The sequence below is a fragment of the Balaenoptera physalus genome (assembly GCF_965194825.1).
Source record: "Balaenoptera physalus genome assembly, chromosome: 2".
NCBI classification, from domain to species: Eukaryota; Metazoa; Chordata; class Mammalia; order Artiodactyla; family Balaenopteridae; genus Balaenoptera; species Balaenoptera physalus.
This window is the reverse complement of record NC_138883.1, coordinates 3,008,449-3,031,007: the sequence shown is the minus strand read 5'-3', so window position 1 is coordinate 3,031,007 and position 22,559 is coordinate 3,008,449. Positions and strand designations below refer to the sequence as shown.

The following is a 22,559-nucleotide window of genomic DNA, read 5'->3' as shown; positions in this document are numbered from 1 at the left end:
TTTTATCATTTTTGAATGTATGAAGATTTTTGACCCAGGGTTATTGAAGAGTATTTTATCATTTTTGAATGTATGAAGATTTTTGGTTTATTTTTAAATTATTGACTTTTAATTGCATTGTGGTTAGAAAGTATAATCTATATGTTACCTATTCTTTGAAATGTGCTTGGAGTTGCTTTATAGCCTTGTACATACATGGTCATTTTTGTAAATATTTTGTGAATTTGCTTATGAAGAATGTTTATACCCTAATTATTAGATGTATCCTTCAAAGTATGTCCAATAAATAAAACTTGTTCTTTGTTTTTAGATCTTATATATCTTTTTTGTTTGGACTGTCAACAGAAATGTTTTACTCTCCCAGTATGATGATGTATTTGTCATATTTCCATTTTTCCATCAATTTTTATTTTGAAACTTCTTTATTTAGGTACATATAAAATTATAATTGTGATGTCATTTTACTTTATCTTGTCCTATTCTTGAGGTTTTTTGGTTGCTTTTTTGTTTGGTTTCTTCCAGTGTTATTGAGATACAATTGACATGCAGCACAGTATAAGTTTAAGGTGTACTGCATAATGATTTGACTTACACAGTAAGTTTAGTGAACATCCATTATCTCATATAGATACAAAATTAATGAAATAGAAAAACCTTTTTCCTTGTGATGAGAACTAGGCTTTCCTCTCTGAGCACCTTCCACTTCCACTGTGCAGCAGCGTGCATTATCTGGGTCATGTTGTGCAGCACATCCCTGGCACTTACTTGTCTTACAGATGGAAGTTGTAACCTTTTGACTGCCTGCATCCAGTCCCTCCCTCCCCCGCAACCCCATAACCCCAAATCTGATCTCTTTTTCTCTAAGTTTGTTTTTGAATAATTGACCTACAATACTATATTAGTTCCTGTTACACAGCATAGTGACTCAATATTTCTATACATTTCAAAATGATCACCACAGTAAGTCTAGTAATTACAGTGTGTCACCATACAAAGATATTACATAATTACTGACTGTATTCCCCACACTGTACATTTCATACCCGTGACTGACTCACTTTGCAACTGGAAGTTTGTACCTTATTCTCCATCATCTATTTCTTTCCTCCTCAGCCCACCTCTTGCAACCGCCTGTTTGTTCTCTGAATCTATAACTCTGTTCTGTTTTGTTCTGTTTGTTCATTTGTTTTGTTTTTTAGATTCCACGTATAAGTGAAATCATACAGTATTTGTCCTTCTCTGTCTGACTTATTTAATTTAGCATAATATCCCCTAGGTCCATCCATGTTGTTGCAACTGGCAAGATTTAATTCTTTTTTTATGACTGAACAGTACTCCATTGTGTATATACACCACATCTTCTTTATGCTTTCATCTATTCATGGGCACTTAGGTACTTCCATATCTTGGCTATTGTAAATACTGCTGCAGTGAACATAGAGGTGCGTATATCTTTTCTGATTAGTGTGTTTATTTTCTTTGGATAAATACCCAGAAGTGGAGTTGCTAGATCATATGGTAGTTCTATTTTTAAGTTTTTGAGGAATTTCCATACTGTTCCATAGCAGCTGCACCAATTTACATTCCCAGCAACAGTGCATGAGTGTTCCCTTTTCTCCACATCCTCGCCAGCAGTTTTTATTTGTTGTCTTTTTGATAATAGCAATTCTGATAGGTGTGAGGTGATATCTCATTGTGATTTTGATTTACATTTCCCTGATGATTAGTGATGTTGATCATCTTTTCATGTGCCTGTTGGCCATCTATGTTTTCTTTGGAAAAGTGTCTATTCAGATCCTCTGCCCATCTTTTGATTGGGTTGTTTGTTTTCTGGATTTTTTTTAAAAGGTCTTTATTTTTATTTATTTATTTATTTATTTTTATTTGGTTCCACTGAGTCTAAGTTGCAGCACGTGGGCTCCTTAGTTGTGGCTTGCTGGCTCCTTAGTTGTGGCATGTGAACTCTTAGTTGTGGCACGCATGTGGGATCTAGTTCCCTGACCAGGGATTGAACCCGGGCCCCCTGCATTGGGAGTGCGGAGTCTTAACCACTGCACCACCAGGGAAGTCCCCTGTTTTTTGGATGTTGAGTTGTATGAGTTCTTTGTATATTTTGGATATTAATTCCTCATCAGATAGATCATTTGCAAATATATTCTCCCATTTAGCAGGTGGCCTTTTAAAAAAATTGTTGATAGTTTCCTTTGCTGTGCAAAAGCTTTTTAGTTGAGTGAAGTCCCATTTATTTTTGTTTTTGTTTCCGTTGCCTGAGGAGACATATCAAAAAAATTACTAAGTTCAATTGATGTCAGAGAGCTTACTGCCTGTGTTTTCTTCTAGGATTTTTATGGTTTCAGGTCTTACATTTAAGTCTTTAATCCATTTTGAATTTATTTTTGTGCATGGTTTGAGAGAGTAGTCCAGTTTGATCCTTTTGCATACAGCTGTCCAATATTTCCAACACCGTTTATTTTTTTATTTATTTATGGCTGTGTTGGGTCTTCATTGCGGTGCGTGGGCTTCACATTGTGGTGGCTTCTCTTATTGCGGAGCACAGGCTCCAGGCGCGCACGGGCTTCAGTAGTTGTGGCACATGGGCTCAGTAGTTGTGGCTTGCGGGCTCTAGAGCACAGGCTCAGTAGTTGTGTTGCACAGGCTTGGTTGCTCCATGGCATGTGGGATCCTCCCGGACCAGGGCTCGAACCCGTGTCCCCTGCCTTGGCAGGCGGATTCTTAACCACTGCGCCACCAGGGAAGTCCCCAACACCATTTATTGAAGAGGCTGTCTTTCCCCCATTGTTTCGTTTTTAAAGTTTATTTATTTATTTATTTTTGGCTGTGTTGGGTCTTCGTTGCTGCACGTGGGCTTTCTCTAGTTGCGGCGAGCGGGGGCTACTCTTCGTTGCGGTGCGCAGGCTTATTGCGGTGGCTTCTCTTGTTGCGGAGCACGAGCTCTAGGCGTGTGGGCTTCAGTAGTTGTGGCTCGCGGGCTCCAGAGCACAGGCTCAGTAGTTGTGGCGCACGGGCTTAGTTGCTCCAGAGCATGTGGGATCTTCCCGGACCAGGGCTTGAACCCGTGTCCCCTGCATTGGCAGGCGGATTCTTAACCACTGCACCACCAGGGAAGTCCCAGTTATGGGTTTTTTAAGTTGCTTGTTTGTTGCCCAAGTGTTTTTAGGCATTAGATCTGTGGTGATGTGCCTCACTGTAATTATATTGGGTTAGCCAAAAAATTCCTTTGGTTTTTAAGTAAAAATAAAAGACACATTTTTCATTTTCACCAAGAACTTTATTGAACAGCGTATTCACCGTTTTGTTCCACTACCTTCTGCCGTTTTTGAGGCATCTTCATAATTCCATCTTCCCAAAACTTTTTATCTGTTTGAGCAAAGAACTGTTCCAGGTCACTTTTACAGTCTTCCAGGGATTTAAAATTTTTTCCATTAAGAGACCTTTGTAAAGACCAAAATAGATGGAACTCCAAAGTTGCAATGTCTGGTGAATACCGCAGATGAATCAGAACTTCCTGGCCAAGCTGTAACAGTTTTTGCCTGGTCATCAAAGAAACATGCAGTCTTACGGTATCCTGATGGAAGATTATGTGTTTTCTGTTGACTGTTTCTGGATGATTTTCGTTGAGTGCTGCTTTCAGTTGGTCTAATTGGGAGCAGTACTTGTTGGAATTAATCATTTGGTTTTCCGGAAAGAGCTCATAGTAGAGGACTCTCTTCCAATCCCACCATATACAGAACATCACCTTCTTCGGATGAAGACTGGCCTTTGGCGTGGTTGGTGGTGGTTCATTTCACTTGCCCCACGATGTCTTCCATTCCACATTGTTGTACAGTATCCACTTTTCATTGCCCGTCACAATTTGTTCTAAAAACGGAACGTTTTCATTACATTTAAGTAGAGAATCGCATGCAGAAATATGCTCAAGAAGGTTTTTTTCGCTTAACTTATGTGGAACCCAAACATCAAAGTGATGAACATAACCAAGCTGGTGCAAATGATTTTCAGTGCTTGATTTGGATATTTTGAGTATGGCGGCTATCTCCCGCATGGTATAATGTTGACTGTTCTCAGTTAATGTCTTGATTTGATCGCTATCAACTTCAACTGGTCTACCGACCGTGGAGCATCATATAGGGAGAAATCTCCAGCACGAAACTTCGCAAACCACTTCTGACATGTTTGATCAGTCACAGCACCTTCTCCATACACTGAACAAATCTTTTTTTGCATTTCAGTTGTGTTTTTACCTTTCTTGAAATAGTAAAACATAATATGCCGAAAACGTTTTTTTTCTTCCATCTTCAATATTAAAATGGCTACACAAAAAGTCACCAATTTTGGTTTTTCTTTTTAAATGCACACTGATATGATAGCTGTCCCAGTACAATCTAACAAAATTGTTTCGAATGAAGTTAAAGACAAGTAAGCGCTACTAGAGCCATCTTAACGGAATACACAGAACGAACTTTTTGTCTAACCCAATACTATGAAATTGTAAGAGTGAGATCAAATTTACTGAAACTGAGTGTGATTTTTGCTTTCCTTTATTTCCATTATAGTGGATGTCACTGTAAGAGCTCAGAGTTCTTTAATTCTGAAGATATATTTAGTTTACTCTTTGTAAGTAATCTGTGCAGGTTTTCCACTTTTTTAGGAAATGAGCATAAGAGATATAAAATTATAATCATGAAATAATTCTTCACAAGTTTTAAATAAATTACCTTACTGTTTTTCTTTAAAAGAGAATTTAATCGTGTAAGTAGTATTTGAATGCATTCTTATGAAGAAAATCCAAACAATAAGGAAGTATGTGGAGCAAAAAGCACAAATTTCATTTTTTCCTCTCAATTCAGTGCTCCCACTTCTTTCCTAGGATTTATCCACTATTTAAATTTACTGGGTGGTTTTTCTTACCTACAGTTGGATATTTTCGCTTTTTAATTCATTTACTCATAAAGAAATACACATGCTAGAAACAAAACAGGTGTTCTCACTTTTTAAATAATGGCTTTACTGAGATATAATTCACAAGGTGTACAGTTCACTTGTTTAAAATGTACAATTCAGTTGTTTTCAGTGTATTCACAGAGTTGTGCAACTGTCACTACAATCAATTTTAGGCCATTCTTGTCATCCCATAAAGAAATTCTCTACCCATTAACAGTCACTCTCCATTTCGCCCAAACACCCCACACCCTCTAGCGACCACTAATTTACTTTCTGTGTCTATAGAATTGCCTATTCTGGACATTTCATATAAATGGAATTGTATAATATGTCTTTTTGTGTGTGTGACAGGGCTGCTTTCACTTAACATGATGATTTCAGGTTTTATCCGTACTGAGCATGGGTTAATACTTCATTCCTTTTTATGGCAATATAATTCATTACATGGATATACTAAATTTTGCTTATTCATTCTTCAGTTGATGTACATTTGGATTGTTTCCACCTTTTGGCGCTTATGAGTAGTACTATGAACATTTGTATACAAGTTTCATTTATTTATTTATCTGTTTATTTATTTTTTTATTGGCCACGTTGGGTCTTCGTGGCTGCCCACGGGCTTTCTCTAGTTGCAGCGAGCGGGGGCTACTCTTGGTTGTGGTGTGCGGGCTTCTCATTGTGGGGGCGTCTCTTGTTGTGGAGCACGGGCTCTAGGTGCGTGGGCTTCAGTAGTTGTGGCGCATGGGCTCAGTAGTTGTGAGCATGGGCTTAGTTGCTGCATGGCATGTGGGATCTTCCCAGACCAGGGCTCGAACCCATGTCCCTGCATTGGCAGGCAGATTCTTAACCACTGTGCCACCAGGGAAATCCTTATATACAAGTTTTTATGTGGACATATGTTTTCATTTCTCTGGGCTATATACATAGGAATGGAGTTACTGAGTTATGGTAACTGTGTTTAACCTTTTGATGAACTGCTAGACTGTTGTATTTTCTCTCTTTCTTTCTTTCTTTCTTTCTTTCTTTCTTTCTTTCTTCTTTCTTCCTTCCTTCCTTCCTTCCTTCCTTTCTTTCTCTCTTTCTTTTTCTTTTTTCAAATATTTATTTATTTGGCTGTGCCGGGTCTTAGCTGCTAGCTGCAGAACGCAGGATCTTCATTGCCACATGCGGGATCATTTTTTAGTTGCAGCATTCAAACTCTTAGTTGCGGCATCCCCTCACCAGGGATCGAACCCGGGCCCCCTGCATTGGGAGCACAGAGTCTTAGCCACTGGCCCACCAGGGAAGTCCCTAGACTGTTGTATTTTCTGTATTTGATTTCTTTGAATATCCATACTGTGATTTAGCGGATTCCTGTTGATGGACTTTGAAGATTCGCTGTATCAGTACCGTAAACAGTGCTGTAGTGAGCGCCCATCCTAGAGTTCTCCAGAGAAACAGAGCCAGGGATGTAGGGGTATGTGTGCAGACGTTTATTTTAAGCTGTTGGCTTATGTGACTGGGTGCCCAGCCAGTGTGAAATTTGTAGGTCAGGTCCTACAAGGAGAAGCTGGGGCTTCAGTCTTGAGGCACACACAATTTCTTTTGGGAAATCTCAAGTTTTCCTAAGGCCTTTTAATTGAGTGGACGCAACCCACCCACAAGATGGAGGGTTATCTTCTTTACTTTAAGTCAGCTGATGTAGATGTTAACCACAACTACTAAACACCTTCAACACCTAGATTAGTGTTTGATTAAATGACTGGGTGCTGTGACCTAGCCAAGTTGACACCTATCTTAAGGAATCTCTAGGGCAGGTACTTACGAACTTTAAAAATGTCTCCCCCGGTGATTTATACACATACTTAATGAAACAATATGCTGGTGTTTTCTATTCTTATTCTTTTTTTTTTTTTTTAATGCTGGTTAGGACCCAGTAAATTAATTTAAATTGGCCTGACTTGCAATTTGAAAAGCATTGCTATTGGTATGTGTATTATATCTAGAAATGGATTGCTGGGTTGCAGGGTATCCGTACTTCAACTTTCTTATACACTGCCAGCGTTGTCTAAAGTAGTTGTACGGATGTACATTCCCACTGGTAGTGCGAATTCTCTTTCATTTTGCCCTTGATGGCAATTGGTAATTTCAATTTCTTTGTCATTCTTCTGCTTCCTTCCAGGTAGGGAAGGTTTTGAACACTTGGTAATCAACTTTAAACAAGGAGAGTGTTGTGAATCACTATGTTGTACAACTGTAACTTATATAATATTGTACATCAATGACACCTCAATAAAAACTATATTAAACAAGGAGAGCAGCTGCAGAGTTATCGACACCTTCAGCAGACACCAGTGTCTGTCCAGAAATGAATGACATTGCTTTGTTTTCATTGTATTTGTGTTCTTCAATTTGCATACAGCAGAATGGACAGGTTTTTGTTGTCCGTATTTGTGAGTGTTAAGGCATGTGCAGTTTCATATAACCACCACGCGCAACTGGGATACAGAACAGTTCCATCTCCTCAAACAAGTACCTCATACAACTCGTTGCCTTCCTCCCACTCCTAACCCCATTGATCTGTTCCCTACCATTACAGTTTCACCTGTTCCAGAATGTCATATAAATGGAATCATACAGTATGTAACCTTTTGAGACTGGCACTGAGTATATTCTTTTGAGATATGGCCATGTTGCTGCATATATCAATCGTTCATTTATTTTGTTCATTTATTTTGAATGCTGGGTAGTATTGCAGTGTATTAATCTTCCCAGTTTAACCTTTTACTCCTTGAAGGACATTTGGGTTTTTTTCCCAAGGTTTTGACGATTGTGAATAAAGCTGCTATATATAATTATGTGCAAGTTTTATTGTGAACATATGTTAACTCTATAGCGTATATAGCTAAGTGGGATTGTCGATTCAGTCATTTGTTAAATATAATTATATCTTTAATTAAAACTGTAAAACGTTTCTTGAGTGACTTTATCATTATCCATTGATCCAGCACTGCGTGAAAGCTTCAGGTGCCCCTTACTCTTGTCAGTACTTGGTATTATCTATTCCTTTTATCTTAGGAGTTCTAATAGGTATACATTGGTTTCTCACTGTGGCTTTAATTTGCATTTCCCTAATGGCTAATGATGTTGCTTCTCATGTGCTTATATGCCATCTTTGGTGAAATAGTTATTCACATCTTTTGCCCACTTTTAAAAAAATTGAGTTATTTTCTTATTGTACTTTCAACGTCTTTTATATATTCTGGATACAAGTCCTTTGTCAGATACAGTGATTTGCAGATGTTTTCTCACAGTCTAAATTTTATTAAGCTCAATTTACCATTTTTTAACTTTTATGGATTGTACTTTTGGTGTTATATCTAAGAACTCTTTCCTCAACCAAGTTCATGAAGATTTTCTCATGTTTTTTCCTAAAAGATTTTGTAGTTTTAGGTTTTACATTTATATTTAAGATCCATTTTGAGTTGAATTTTTGTAAGGTATGAAGTATAGGTTGAGTTTCACTTCTTTTGCATATGGAGATCCAATTTTTTGTTTGTTTATTTGTTTGTTTTACTTTTTGGCTGCACCACAGGGCATGCAGGATCTTAGTTCCCCAACCAGGGATTGAACCTGCGCCTCCTGCAGTGCAAGTGCAGAGTCTTAACCACTGGACTGCCAGGGAAGTCCCTCCAATTGTTAAAATACCCTTTGTTGCAGGGGTCCCCCAGCCCCCCAGCGCCGTACCTCCTGAACCATCCCCCACCCCCGTCTGGGGAAAACATTGTCTTCCATGAAACCGGTCCCTGGTGCCAAAAAGGTTGGGGACCACTGCCTTGTTGAGAAGAATATCCTTTCTCCATTGAGTTAGTTTTGCATCTTTGTTGCAGATCAGTTGACCATATTTATATGGGTTTATTTCTGGACTGCCATCTGTTCCATTGATCTTTGTGTCTGTTCTTTTACCAGTACCACACTGTCTTGAATACTGTACTTTTCTATAGTAAGTCTTTAGAGTGGTGTAAGTTTTCCAACTTTGACCTGGCTATTCTGGGCTCATTTGCCTTCCCCTTTTACATTATCCTTTTGTCTGTGTCAGTATGGACTCACAGATTATTATTTTATTACTTCATGGCTTTATGGATTATTATTTTATTACTGTCATTTATTTTGTTGCTCAGGTTATCGCAGATCTGACCAATGGGAGATAGATTCCATCGTTCTTTGAACACTTTCCTACCTCCTGGCATAACAAAATATTCCAGGGTCTCTTGCACTTTTCCTGTCCTAGCCCTGGAATCAGCCATTTTTCCAGGGAGACCTAGTTTCTTTTATTGTAGAATGGCATTCAGAGACCAACGTCTGGGAGCTAAATGTGCTCATTTTTTGCTGGGTTGTCATTGTATCTAGACCCTTGCAGTGGACAAAGCTGGGATAAATAAATGTATTTATGTGTGCAAGTATATACAGGTATACACACATCTGTATTTCTATTTATACTGAAAATAATGAGCTCTTACTGTAACCATCTATTTCTGTCTAGCACCTCAGAATTCTTTCTATCCTCCCCCTTCTGTATCTGTAACTCTTTCACTCAGCATAATTATTTTGAGATTCATTCATATTGTGTGCCTAAGTAGTTCATTCCTTTTTATTGTTGAGTTTTATTCCATTAAATGGATATACCACAATTTTAGGAAATTGCCAGGCTTTCCCCCCAAAGTGATAGTACAATTTTACATTCCCACCAGCAGCTTAAGAAAGTTCTGGTTTCTCCACATTATCGCCAAACTGTGGGTATTGTCAGTCTTTTTAATTTTATACTTTGTAATAGGTATGTGGTGATATCTCTTGTTTTAATTTGGCTTTCCCTAATGACTGTTGATTTTTAATATCTTTCTATGTGTTTATTTGCTATCCATATACCATCTTTGGTATTTATTCAAATCTTTTGCCCATTTGTTAACAATTGGGTTGTTTCTTATTGTTGAGTTCTGAGAGTTCTTTATATATTCTGGATACAAGTCTTTATCAGATCTGTGGTTTATAATTATTTTCTCTCAGTCTTTGGCTCAGCTTTTCATCTCTAGAGTAGTGTTATTTGAAAAGAAACTCTTACCTTTGATGAAGTCCAATTTATGAAGTTTTTTCTTTTATGGATTGTGCTTTTGGTGTTACATCTAATACGATCTTTCTAAACCTAAGATCAAAAAGAATTTTCTCATGTTTTCTTTTACAAGTTTCATAATTTGGGGTTTTATATTTAGTCCTGTCATTAATCTTGAATAAATTTTTGTATGTGGTATGAAGTATAGATCTACATTAATTGTAAAAAAATATGAATATCCATTTGTTCAGGCATCATTTGTTGAAAAGATTATCTCCACTGAATTTTACCTTTGCACCTTTGTGGAAAAATCAGTTGATCCTATATGTGTGGTTCTGTTTTTGAACTCCATTCTATTCCATTTCTTTCTCTGTGTGCCAGCCAGTACCACACTGTCTTGATTACTGGATCTTTGTAATTAATTAGTTTTGATTCAGGCAGTATATGTTTTCCAACTTTGTTTTTTTCAAAGTTGTTTTGGCTATTTTAGGTACTTTGCGTTCCTGTATGAATTTTAGAATGTTTGTCAATTCCTACAAAAAAGTATACTGGGGTTTTGATTGGGATTGTGTTGACTCTGTAGAGCAATTTGGGGGGAGAATGCTATCTTAATAATATTTAAGTCTTTTGATCCATATACATGGTATATCTCTTCATTTACTTAGATCTTTAGTTTCTCTCAAATGTTTTACAGTTTTTCAGTGTATATGTCTTATCACATCTATCCCTTAATAGGGGTATTCTTTCATTTTAAGTTTTGATTGATTGCTTATATATAGAAATTGAATTGATTTTTTACTGTTGATCTTGTTTCCTGCAACTGTGCTGAAATTCATTTATTCTAGCAACTTTTTGTAGGTAGTGTAGATTTTTCTACACAGATAATCATGTCATCTGTGAATAAAGACAGTTTTAATTCTACTTTCCCAATGTAGATTCTTTTATTTCTGTTTTGACTTTTGATTTTTATTTGAAATACAGCAAGCCTGTATTCCATGTGCGGTCCCTCCCCACACACGTATTTGTTGACTTTATTTTACTTTTAGACTATGTGTGGCATTAACATTGTTCTAAAAGTCAGAACGGTATTAAAAGGTGTGTACTCAAAGGTAGTCACTGCCATCTTTTCATCATATTCCTGTCTCCCTCCTGTTCATTGCACCTTGTTCCCACCCAGCATGTAAATTCCACCTTCAGTCTTGCCTAATTCATAGTGTTCGCACTTTGGGTCTTTCCCTCCCGCCATTCCATCATTTTTCTTTAAAGTAGCTGCCCCACAGATTTGAGCAAAAGTGTAGAAATTCTTTCCTTATAAAATCTAGAACACATTGATATACAAAATTAAATAAAAGGTAACATTAAATAAAAGATCTGGCAATTTCATAAAAGCAGGGATTCTTAAACCAGGCTTTATGAATTTTATAAAAGTATGTTTATATTGGTGTGTGTGTGTGTGTGTGTGTTTGTGTGTTTATGTTTAGTTGAATTTTTTTTTTTTCTGGAAGTAGATTCCATAACTTTCATCATGTTTCAGAGGAATTTGTTTAAAGGAAAAAAAAAAGGTCAAGAAAGAGAATGCCTTTAGAATGAATGAGTTTGGGTCTAAGCAGTCTAAAGGCTGGTTAGTGAGCCTCTCTCTTCAGTCTGTTGTACCTTTGGAAGATAATGTTTTAATTGGCTCTGTTGTAATAGGTGACTTGTTGGTGGTTAATCCAGTAGTACAGTCAACTCAACACCCGGCACTTGTAAACCTTTTGACCTACTGTTTTGTATCACAGATTTTTAAGAATTTGAATGCGCTTCAGACGTTTCCTTTCAGGTTAAATCTTTTTAATGGTACTCTTTATTAAAGTTGTTAAAAGAATCTTTGGATTCCTGCTGTCAAGTCACTAAAACACCCAGTCACTAATGGCAGTGAAGGGTAAGGTTATTCAAAGCACACATGAAGAATTCATAGTTTAAAAGAATATTTGAGCAGCTTGCCACATGCAGGTTCCTTTTTGTGTGTCCCCATCTGGGAGCAGAGCAGCAGAGTGTATGGTGCCTAAACCCTCGGGCCCTGTAGCCATCCTGCCTAAGGTCAGTCCAGGTCTGCCTCCTAGTGGCTACTAATGACCTGTTTAGTTTCCTCACCTAGCAAGTGAGAATAGTAATCATACCTACCTCATATGACCTGTTTGTTAAATAAGTAAAAAGTTAGGTAGAAAAAGACTTAAAAGTAGAAATATTTCAGCAAATTCAGAGCCTCCCCACCGTCACCCTGTGTTAAATGGGCGGGTCCATTGGGGCCGACTTCAGTCGGGGGGGTGGGGGTGATGTCGTCATCTTCCGAGGTCTAAAGAAGACCAGAGTGGTGTGGTTTTTTTGAAAATTTATACATGAATGAATCTTTTATTATAATTAAAGACATTAATTTAGATGTATTATGAATAGTTTGTGGGTTTTTATCCTTTTCCTTTTACAAATATACACAGTCATAGTTACAGGTGAAATTATACAATATCTTTTGTTTGACTCAAAACAATACAGGAATGGGTCTGCTCTCACCACTCCTATTCAACATTGTGTTGATGGTGCTAAATTAAAGAGAATCTAAATAAATGGAGAGAGATACCATGTTAATGTGTTGAAAAACTTAATTTGTGGGACTTCCCTGGTGGTTCAGTGGTAAAGCATCCGCCTTCCAATGCGGGGGACATGGGTTCGATCCCTGCAGAGTGGTGGTGTTAATTGTCGCTTGTTATGTCTGTTAAATTATAATAAGAATTTTCTTTCTTTATTTCTACCAAGCCAAACTAGCAAGACGCAGTCAAGAACGAGACAATCTTGGCATGCTGGTCTGGTCACCTAATCAGAATCTATCAGAAGCAAAATGTAAGTTTTAGAGCACTTTTATTTTCCACCTTTCTTATTTACTGCAGACTTTTAAAGTTACCTTTGTAGGTAAAAATCTCTATATATATTACATTTATTTTACATTTTTAAAGTAAAATTTTGAAGAATTTGAAAGTGTGTTCTTTATTGTGGCCTGTCATAGTGATTTAAAGATTCTTAAGCTGTGGTTTCATAATCTACTTTTTATTCAAAATGCTGTACCAGCTAATATTCTGAAGTAACTTGGAGGAAGGGTTCAGAGTGGAAAGAAAATTATAATGTAGTGTGTAACTCCTTCAGCTGGGAATTTATAGATTTATTGATATAAAGATGAAGAGTTTAACAAATTTCTAATTGGAAGGATTACAAAGGGCAAATGTATGTTACTGGAAACAGGTTCTATAATTTAAGACTTCATCCTAGCTAGAAGTGGAACTTTTGAATTGGCTCTTTGTTTTGTGTTTATATTTTTGTTAGAATGAATATTCTGGGCTATTTTGGGTTTTCTTTTGGGGGGGCGGGTAGGGGTCCTAGAGCTATTAGAAAGATTAATTGTATTTCCAGAGTTTGCTTTTTCAGTTTTCTGTGCCCTCTGCTCAGATGATACCATGCAAGAATAACTTTATATTTGATATATTGCCGTAAGTCTTTGCCATTTTCAAAGTTTTTGTTTTCTTCATAACTTTAAAGAGAGAAGAAAAAATAAATTCTCCCTTTTGAGAGTTTTTCAGTGGTGGGGGTGGGTGGTCCATGGATGGAATTTACAGGGATTTGTGAACTCGTAAATCACATGCAAAATTTTTTTGGTGTATGTACGTTTTCCTGCAGAAAATTGGATTTTTAAAGGGCTCTTTGACAAAAATAGGATAAGAATCAATGCTCTAAAACGTGGTAGGGCTTAGAAAGCCCTCAGTGGTAAATGTTGGTCAGGAAACGTAAGTTGTGAATAAAGGCTGGAACTCTCAGGCTTTGATCACGGTTTTCCAGATTGTGTTTTGCAGTATTAAAGTAGGTGTTAACAGGTTTCCACTGTCAAGTAAGTGTTAGAGATGATGCATATTAAATATCCTCCTCTTGTATGTTTAGCATTCATGTTCGCATTAAGGTGCAAAGAGCTCGGATGGTGAAGAAACGTTTGATTTTGACCAAGAAAGACCCTTTTTAAAAATACAGTACCCTCCATGGAACACAGGAAATTCAACTACTCTTAGTAATGCTTAATTTAGCAAGAATAAAATAATCTCAGTCTAATCTGATTTTCAGAGTGTCTTCATTTTGCCAGCCTGCTGCTTGATGAGTTTATAATGGAGAACAGAATAGCTAAAGGAAGTGTATTGGCAATTCTGATGCCTTTACTGTGCAGGGGAAGACCTTTTAAGTATTTCCTGTTTGTTTTTTCCCTTTGAGCATTTGCACTTAAAAAAGCAATCTATTCCATTTTTGAACATGCTGTTCCTTCTAACAGCTGAAAATCTGCATCTGTGTAATTTTTAAAGCTTTGTTTTCCTGAACTCTGTTAAGTAAGTCTGCTTCCTTATGAGTCTTTTAGGTGTTCAGTTCTCCTACCTTCTTTGCTGTCCCAGTTCAAGTTAATCCTGCCTGGTTGCCTCAAGTGTTTTCAGATGGTCTGGTTTTGGGGTCTTCTTCGTCTCTGTTTTACTCCTGGGTAGACCCCGTTTGGTCATGGTGCCCATCTTCAATTATGGTGCCTGGAACTGAATATTAAAAATAGTGAGCATTTGTTGAGCACTGTACTAAAATGCTTTCCGTGTTCCTGTATCATTCAATCTTTACTATAAACCAAGAGGACGTTTTTGTCCCCATTTTTCAGGTGGCAGAGTCCACAATTCAAGGAGGTTGTGAAACTAGCACACAGAGTCAGTGGTGGGGCCAGTAGTGTCCAGGTTTGCTGACTCTTCACCCTGGCTTATGCTCTAAACGTGTCCCTCAGGTCGAGTTCGTCAGGTCTCAGTCCCGTCTTCATTTCAGTCACTTCCTGCTGTTATTACAGTGAAGATTGTATTAGTACCTCTTGCTGTTATTGTGTTACCTTTGGAATCTTGGGAGTCAGAATTTAATTTTAATATTATCTTATTTTTCCTAGACCTGCAAGAAAAGAACAGAATATGAAAAGTTAATAGATTTTTAAGCAATGGTATTGCCTAAAATAAATTTGCAGTTTTAATGTAAGTCCTGACAGTATTGATTAAAACTTTAAACTCTTAAACCAATCTAAAAGTAACATTTATATATTGTTGAAAATTCAGAAGGCACAGAAAAATATAGAGAAGAAACAGTTCACCCATTATTTCATTACCCAGAGATAACTGTTGTTAAACATTTTGGGATGTTTTCCCAATCCCTTTTTTTCTCTGTGCATATTTTTATAAGTGAGATGTTGGTATTTCTATGTATGTGAGTGTGTATTGTCTTCCTGAACAATGACCTAAGCATCCGTTACCTTGCTAATAAATCCCTTGTAAATGTTTAAAATAACGTTTAATATTTTATCATATGGATGTATCAGTGTATTTAAGCATTCTTCTATTGAAAATTTAGGTTGTTTCTAATTGTTGCTATCGTAAAAGAAGGCGGTGGTGAAAAACTGAATCAGAGCTTTGTTCTCTTTTGTTGTTATTGTTGTGTTTTAGTATTTTCTTAATATGCATCCCTAGGAATGGAATTGTGGATCGATGAGAGTTTGCTTAACTGCTCCAGCGTGAGGCTGTGAACACGGTCGTTGGTGTGAGTTAGGTTCCATTTGTGGAGCTTTGGGAATCATACTCTTTGACGAGTAGTCTAATCGTAGTTATGCCTTGAAACGTAACCGTAGTGTCACCGGGGAGAAGTACACATAATTTGTTCTCTGTGCCGTCTGTCATTTCCCCTCGGCTTCTCTCCCTCCCAGTACATAGACAAAAAAGAAGTATTTTCTACTTGCCTTTCTAATTTATTTTGAAAGAATGTGGAAGTCTTGGTTTTCCAACGATTGATTCTGACTTGATGTAGAAATAGGAGATTCGGGACATCTGTAGACTTCTAGTAGATGTCCCCATGTGTAAGGATGTCTGTGGATCCCTGGCTTTTCCTGGGTTGGTTTCTTTCTTCTCAAGTAACTGTTTAGAGTTCTGCCTCTTAGGGTTACTGCAAGTTTACAAAATTATTTTGTGATTATAGAAATAAATACTGTTGTAGAAATTTCAAATGATATAGAATGTATAATGTAGACAATTAAAGAAAGCCCTCTTGGGACATCCCTGGTGGCGCAGTGGTTAAGAATCCGCCTGCCAACGCGGGGGACACGGGTTTGAGCCCTGGTCCGGGAAGATCCCACATGCCACGGAGCAACTAAGCCCATGAGCCACAACTACTGAGCCCGTGAGCCACAACTGCTGAGCCCATGAGCCACAACTACTGAGCCCACGTGCCACAACTACTGAAGCCCGCATGCTTAGAGCCCGTGCCCTGCAACTCAACGAAGAGTAGCCCCCGCTCGACGCAAGTAGAGAAAGCCTGCTTGCAGCAACAAAGACCCAACGCAGCCATAAATAAATGATTGAATGATGAATGAATGAATGAATAAATAAATAACCTTCTTTTAAGAAAAGCCCTCTTATAGTCACTATTTACAATGTATATACTTTTCCTAATATTTTTATATATCTTAATAAGTATATGACTTTTAAATCACATATATGAGCTGTTTAGCAATTTGCTGTTAACAACATGTGTGGGAATTTGTTCTGTTTGAAAACATTTATTGGGCTGGCCAAAAAGATCATTCGGATTTTTCTGTACCATGTTATGGAAAACCCCAAACGAACTTTTTGGCCAACCCAATACAATTATCTAGTTTTAAACTACCAAGTATGGGTCCACCATAGTTTAGTCTTTTCTTTTTATTTATTTATTTATTTTTAAACAAATTTTCCTCCAAAAGTATCTCAATTAGGGTTATATTGAATTTGGGTTTATTTAGTGAGAATTGGTTTCATTCACATTTTTATTGAGCAGTTTTGTGTGCCTGGTAGTGTACCAGGAGTGAGGGATTCAGGAAGTTTATATTCTAATGGAGAAAGAGGGAGGAAATGAACATGTAAACAGATAATTTATATGTATTTCCTTTAGTCCAACTGTTTCTTCTTAGTTGTGAAAAACTGAGGTCTAGAGAAGTTAGGTCAGATGCTCAAGGTCCCTCAGCTAGTTGGTAGCCAAGTTTGGGCTAGATCTCTGGTCTCCAGACTGCATTTATTACACACATCTGCCTTGGTGTACTGTTTGATTTAATAAACCAAAATACTTAAAGCATTACTGGTACTACATAAGTTGCTCTGGGCTGTGTCTAAGTAAAACTTCCTTAAGGAGAGATACGACCTTTGGAGTATGCCTAGAAAAAATGTGCCTTGTAGAGACACATTTCATGTAGAGGAAATGTAAATAATTCCAAGTAGCATAGATGAGAACAATAGGATTTAGATAGTATTATAAAAATTATTGTGGGAAATTACATGATTAAATGATGACATGATATTTAGGGCACAAAGGTGTGAATGAAGGTTAAATCATGTGGTGGAATCTGGAGGTTGGACAGACAGTGAGAGAGACTGAAAAACGCTCACTAATTGGAAGAGAGGGCAGCTGATTCTTACATTATTTTCGCATCAGGCATCTCCTGTGTACTCTTAGTATTTGGACGCGCCCCTTGGGACCCAGCAGAAAGCACTCTGTTTTCCTAGGTAGAAACAAGCAATGGAAACAGATGGCATTTGGGTAGGACGCTGAGGAAGGAGTAGGTGCACCGGCTGGATGAGGGGCACACACGTGCTCTAAGAAGAGGGGATAGCGTTTGCGTTTGCACAGCATTTAGACACCTGCCGGGCTGTGACGCACGTCGTCCCTGGGGAAGTGAGAAGCAATGAAGCTGGAAAGACAGGCCCAGTTCTTAAAGGGATGAGGATTTTGGAGGGATTTTTAGCTAGAAGCAGTATTGTGCACATGAGAAAGCTCCTGACGGCACTGCGGTTTAGAGGAGAGCTGGGGCTAGAGGCGGTACCGGCTGGTGCACTTGCAAGGGAGAGATGTTGATGCCTCTCTGGGCCATTGCTGTTAAAGGGAGGCTTGATGGAGACTTAGGAATTCAAAACATCAATGTTGGGAGTGCTCAAAGGGAATGAGATGAGAGGAGTGTGGGGTTAGGTGGGTGGTCCAGGTGGCCTTCACGTGCCTTTAAAACAGCATACTTCTTACATCTAGGTCATCTGCATTGTTTCACCGTTTATTCCCCACATTTTCATTGACAGTACCTACTAGGCACTCTGTTTCTGTGATAGGATATCATCTCCTGGATGGTCTGCTCCCCAAGTCCCCGTTGAGATGTGTCCTGCTGCCCTCCTACCTGGATGCCTTCCTCTCCTCTCACCTGTGGACACCCTCCCCACCCTATTCCAGGCTGTCCTCCCTCCTCGTCCCTAGATATCTTGGTCTGCACCCTAGATATCCGCCTTGCTTGCCCCTAATGGCTTTAGGGCAGTCTCCTTTCAGTGGGATGCTGCTGCCCTGGGTGCAGTGCCGTGCACTCTTCACGTTCCCCTCTGGTCCCTACCCGTATGCGTAGACCCACCCAAGGTTTGGGCTTTGTGTACAGAAGCACTTGAAGGTTAGCAGAACAAAGTGGACACGTTAGTTGCAAGAAATTTCAAGAGGTTATTTTAGTAGGTAGTCTTGTCTTCTTTGAAGTATGTAGAGAGTTAGGCCAGATCTTATTCCCAGTCTGTTTCACTTTACTGTTTTTAGGAAAACAAAAAAGTTTATCAAAGCATGTATGGTCAAATGTAATACAAAACTGTGGCCTGGGAGAATTCTTAGAAGGGAGTTTTAGAAGAGAGGACAGGTTAAGAAAGGGAGTAATCTGAGGATAATTTTTTTATTGTTTGATTCTTTTTTAAGTTAGGGCTTGAAAGAGGTGAATTGGAGCTGGAGGGGGGACGCCAGTACACAGCCCTGCACACTGTTGATAGTTTCCTGAAGAAGCAGGTACCCTAGGCTCGGCTGCGGTTGCCTTGGGCGTAGAAGTTAGCAAGGTCGCTTTTGGCTATTGGGAATCAGTAAAACAGATGGTTTTGCTCATTTATACATTACATATTGTATAGGTTATATATAATCAGTGCTTTTGCAGTTATTTAAGTGATTGTGCTTTGTTTTTATTTTATAAAAATGAGGAGAAACTGGTACAATGGGAAGAAGCACTGGTCTCAGTGTTAAAGTAGACAAAGATGGAAACCATTAGCTCTGCCAGACACAACCACGCTGGAAGGCTTTTTTTTTTTTTTTTAGGCTGGCCGAACTATTCACTTCAAAGAAAAAAAATTAACACATATAACATGATAGACATATAGAATTTAAAATTGTGTCAAAAGGCAAGTCGAATTAGAGATTTTAAAATAAGTTTTAGCTTTCTTGGAATGAGAACCCTCCTTAGACCTGCAGTATTTGCAAAAGTTGTTTCTGCATTAAGTCATTTGACTTCAGTACACATTTTCAAGATTATATGGTGAGTGAGATCTTCACAGGTATGTGGTGAATGTCTAAACTTCCATAGAAATCTATAGTAAATGTCGGGAGTCTACATTCAGGACTTTCTAACTCACTGCAGGTTGACGTCAAAAGACCTGACAGTTGCCACAAGGCTCTCTGTAGTCTGACCCCACTTCTGCCCTCTGGACCTCATCCCGAGCACGCTGTCCGGAGCCTCTTCCGTTCCCTCTGTCTGGATCACTCTTCTCCCAAGTGGCCACATGGCGCTGTCTCCCTCAGTTTCTCCTGGTCACTAGGAGGGGGCCCTTCTTGACTACACTACAAAGTAGAGACAGAGACCACTACTGCCTTATCTTCGTGTCCTTCATTCCATTTGTCATCACCTGGCGTAGTATTACTTACTTTATGTCCCTCCTCGATACCAAAATGAACGAGCAGAGGAACTTGGTATGTTTGTTCAGCTCTCTGTCAATCCTCTATTGGCAAGTGGTGGATAAATACTTGTCCAATGAGAAAGTGATGGGGTGTGGACACTCCTTTGTATGGAGAGTTGCGAAAATAGGCTTTTTGGCTATTTGTTCTGTAACTTGGGTCACTTGGAGCCCTCTAACATTTTCTTCTTTGCCACTCACCTTGTGGTGTCCATTTATTTACTCAGTAAATATTCGAGTGACTGTTTATGTGTCAGGTCCTGGAGGAATACAAGAACGAACGATCTGACAAGTCTGCCCACGTGTAGCTTACAGTCTGATGGGAAACTGCCCTGGGAAGGTATGAGTGCGTTGACAAGAGGGAAGAGAGTACTTAGAATTCTCATCTGTTAGGTCTGGGACCGGAGTGAGGCAGGGAGGGGTCAGGTAAGCTAATACTGGCCTTGGTTTTCAGCCATTTATAAATAAATGGCTATCAGGGGGCTTGAAGTTTGTGATGAAAATGATGTTTTTCAGGGCGTGAAAACTACTTTTTAAAAATCATTTTTATTATTTTAAGTGCTCTAGAGTTAACTAAAATGTGTAAAACTTACTAGAAGAGACAAAGAGCTGAATTTATAAATGATAGTGGAAGCCCCCCGTTAGTCCTCCTTTACCCTTCAATCATATCAGTGTGTCCATCTTCACCCTTTTAAACTTAAAAATTTTCAGTTTGTTAAGTTGTAATTTATTTATCCTTTCTGTTCACAGTGGACATCTCAGTTTTTTATTACTGCAACTATTGCTACTGGGAACATTCTTTAACTTATTTCTGATATCTATTTGGAATACAGATATTTAGATCAATGCCAATTTATTTTCCAAAGTGGTCAAGCTGGTTTATACTGCTACCAGTGAAACACACAATGTATTTGCTCAGTGTTCTCTCCCATATTTGTTATTGTTGGACTTCTGCATTTTAGACTATCCAATGAGTATGGCTTTGTTTCTCATACCAGGGAATTTTGCTATTTTTGTTAGGTGTGGTAATGACATTATGGTTCTGCAAAAAATATATCCACATTTTTAAAAAGATGAATACTGATATATATATATATATATATATATATATATATATATATATAGATGAAATAACTGGGATTTACTTTAAAATTCTTTAGCAAATGTAAAGCACATTTTGGGTCGGTTGGCCAGATCGGAATACAGATTAAAGTATTGTTTCAGTGTTAAATTTACTGTTCTGTCGTTACATAAGAGCACTACTCTTAGAAAATATATGCTGAGTATTTAAGAGTAATACTCAGCATATATTGTATGACACTCTCAAGTGGTTCAGAAAAGTAATCACGAGTGTACGTACAAGCTTGTTTTTATTATTAAAAATAGCCTATAATTTCTTCATCTCGTCACATTGGCTATAACCACTACTAAAATTTTGCTTTCATGTCTTTTCTCTGAGCTTGTGTATACTCTGATTTTAAGCACAAATGGATCATACTAATATAATAGTTTTCCAATTTTAGTTTTCCTATGATTAAAAGTTACACTGAGGTTTGGTCCTGAATAATATACCATCAAATAGCTTAATTTACTTAACCATGTCCCTATTCTTGGACATTTATATTTTTTCAATTTTTTCCCTACTATAAATAACATATGAGTAAGCAGGAATTTATAATGTCCTTTTCCAGCAGAAAAGAAAGCCATCCTGGGTTCTGCAGATCAGGTTTCCCAGTTAAGTGCATTCATAGTTCTTTTTCTCTGACACTTATGACAATTGGAGTTAATTACTTGTGTAATTATTTCTCTCTCTGGCCAGACTGTGAGTTCTATGAAGGCAGAGACTCTCTTTTTTTAATCATGGATATATAAGCAGTACCGGGCACACAGTAGGCCTAAAAGATGTATTGAATCAGTGGGGAATAATTAAATGTAAAACAGATTAGTTTATTATAAAATATCACTCTTCTGCAACCTACTTTGAAAGCTTAGATTTCTTTAGTGGATAAAGAAGCTCCCCCTCCCCAACAAGATTCAAGCATCGGCAGTGGGAATACCTTCCGCCTCCCAACAGACATGCCCCCCATGATCTCACTATCCCGCTGTGCAGTCTAGCTTTTGTTTTTAGAGCTGAAGAAACCAGGCCCACAGAGAAGGGACTTGTCTAAAGTTTGTGGTGGGCAGAGCCTTTTGTCACCTTCCTGTAACCTAGCCTCCCTCTGAGTTTCCCTTGGCCACTTGAGTCTCTTTTAGGACCCCTCTTTCCGGTGTCTTGTATACAGATGGATTGTACTGGAGGGAGGAGCGTTGTATATAGAGGTTGGAAGAGGCAGGGTTAAAGGACAAATGTCCCTATGAAGTGAGGTTTGTATACAAGTTATAAGGAGTCACTAGGATTTGCAGACTTTAAAACCCTTCTTCTGACCACCTCCTTCCTCCCCTGCTCAGAACCCCACAAGCAGGAGGGGTTTTTTTGCATGATTGAAATTCACAACTCACAAATTCAAAAACCTCATTTTATATAGCAGGAACATTTCTTCTCATTTCTGTGGTTCTGATATTGTCGTATTCTTTTAAATGCCAAAACCTTAAAATTTTGTATTCATTGAGATGGTTTTTATCACATTAAAATAGGGAATGGTCTTTACACATTAACTTTATGCTCTAATTCA

General features: G+C 38.1%; 1 protein-coding gene and 1 long non-coding RNA gene across 5 annotated transcripts in view; one reads left to right on the top strand and one right to left on the bottom strand.

Moving 5' to 3' along the window:
* Window positions 1–22,559, bottom strand: part of LOC309655694 — a 250,612-nt gene that overhangs the window by 176,228 nt on the left and 51,825 nt on the right. The gene's annotated exons all lie outside the window — the stretch shown is intronic.
* Window positions 1–22,559, top strand: part of RCOR1 (REST corepressor 1) — a 117,455-nt gene that overhangs the window by 62,195 nt on the left and 32,701 nt on the right. For 3 of the 4 annotated variants that reach the window (XR_014260919.1, XM_082451083.1, XM_082451085.1), the window contains exon 3: window positions 12,839–12,922. The exons of the other annotated variant lie outside the window; for it this stretch is intronic. Coding sequence is in view for 2 of the 3 variants with exons in the window: in XM_082451083.1 (XP_082307209.1) it covers window positions 12,839–12,922 (84 nt within the window). In the remaining variant the exon portion in view is untranslated. The remainder of the gene's footprint in view (window positions 1–12,838; window positions 12,923–22,559) is intronic. 4 annotated transcript variants of the gene reach the window in all.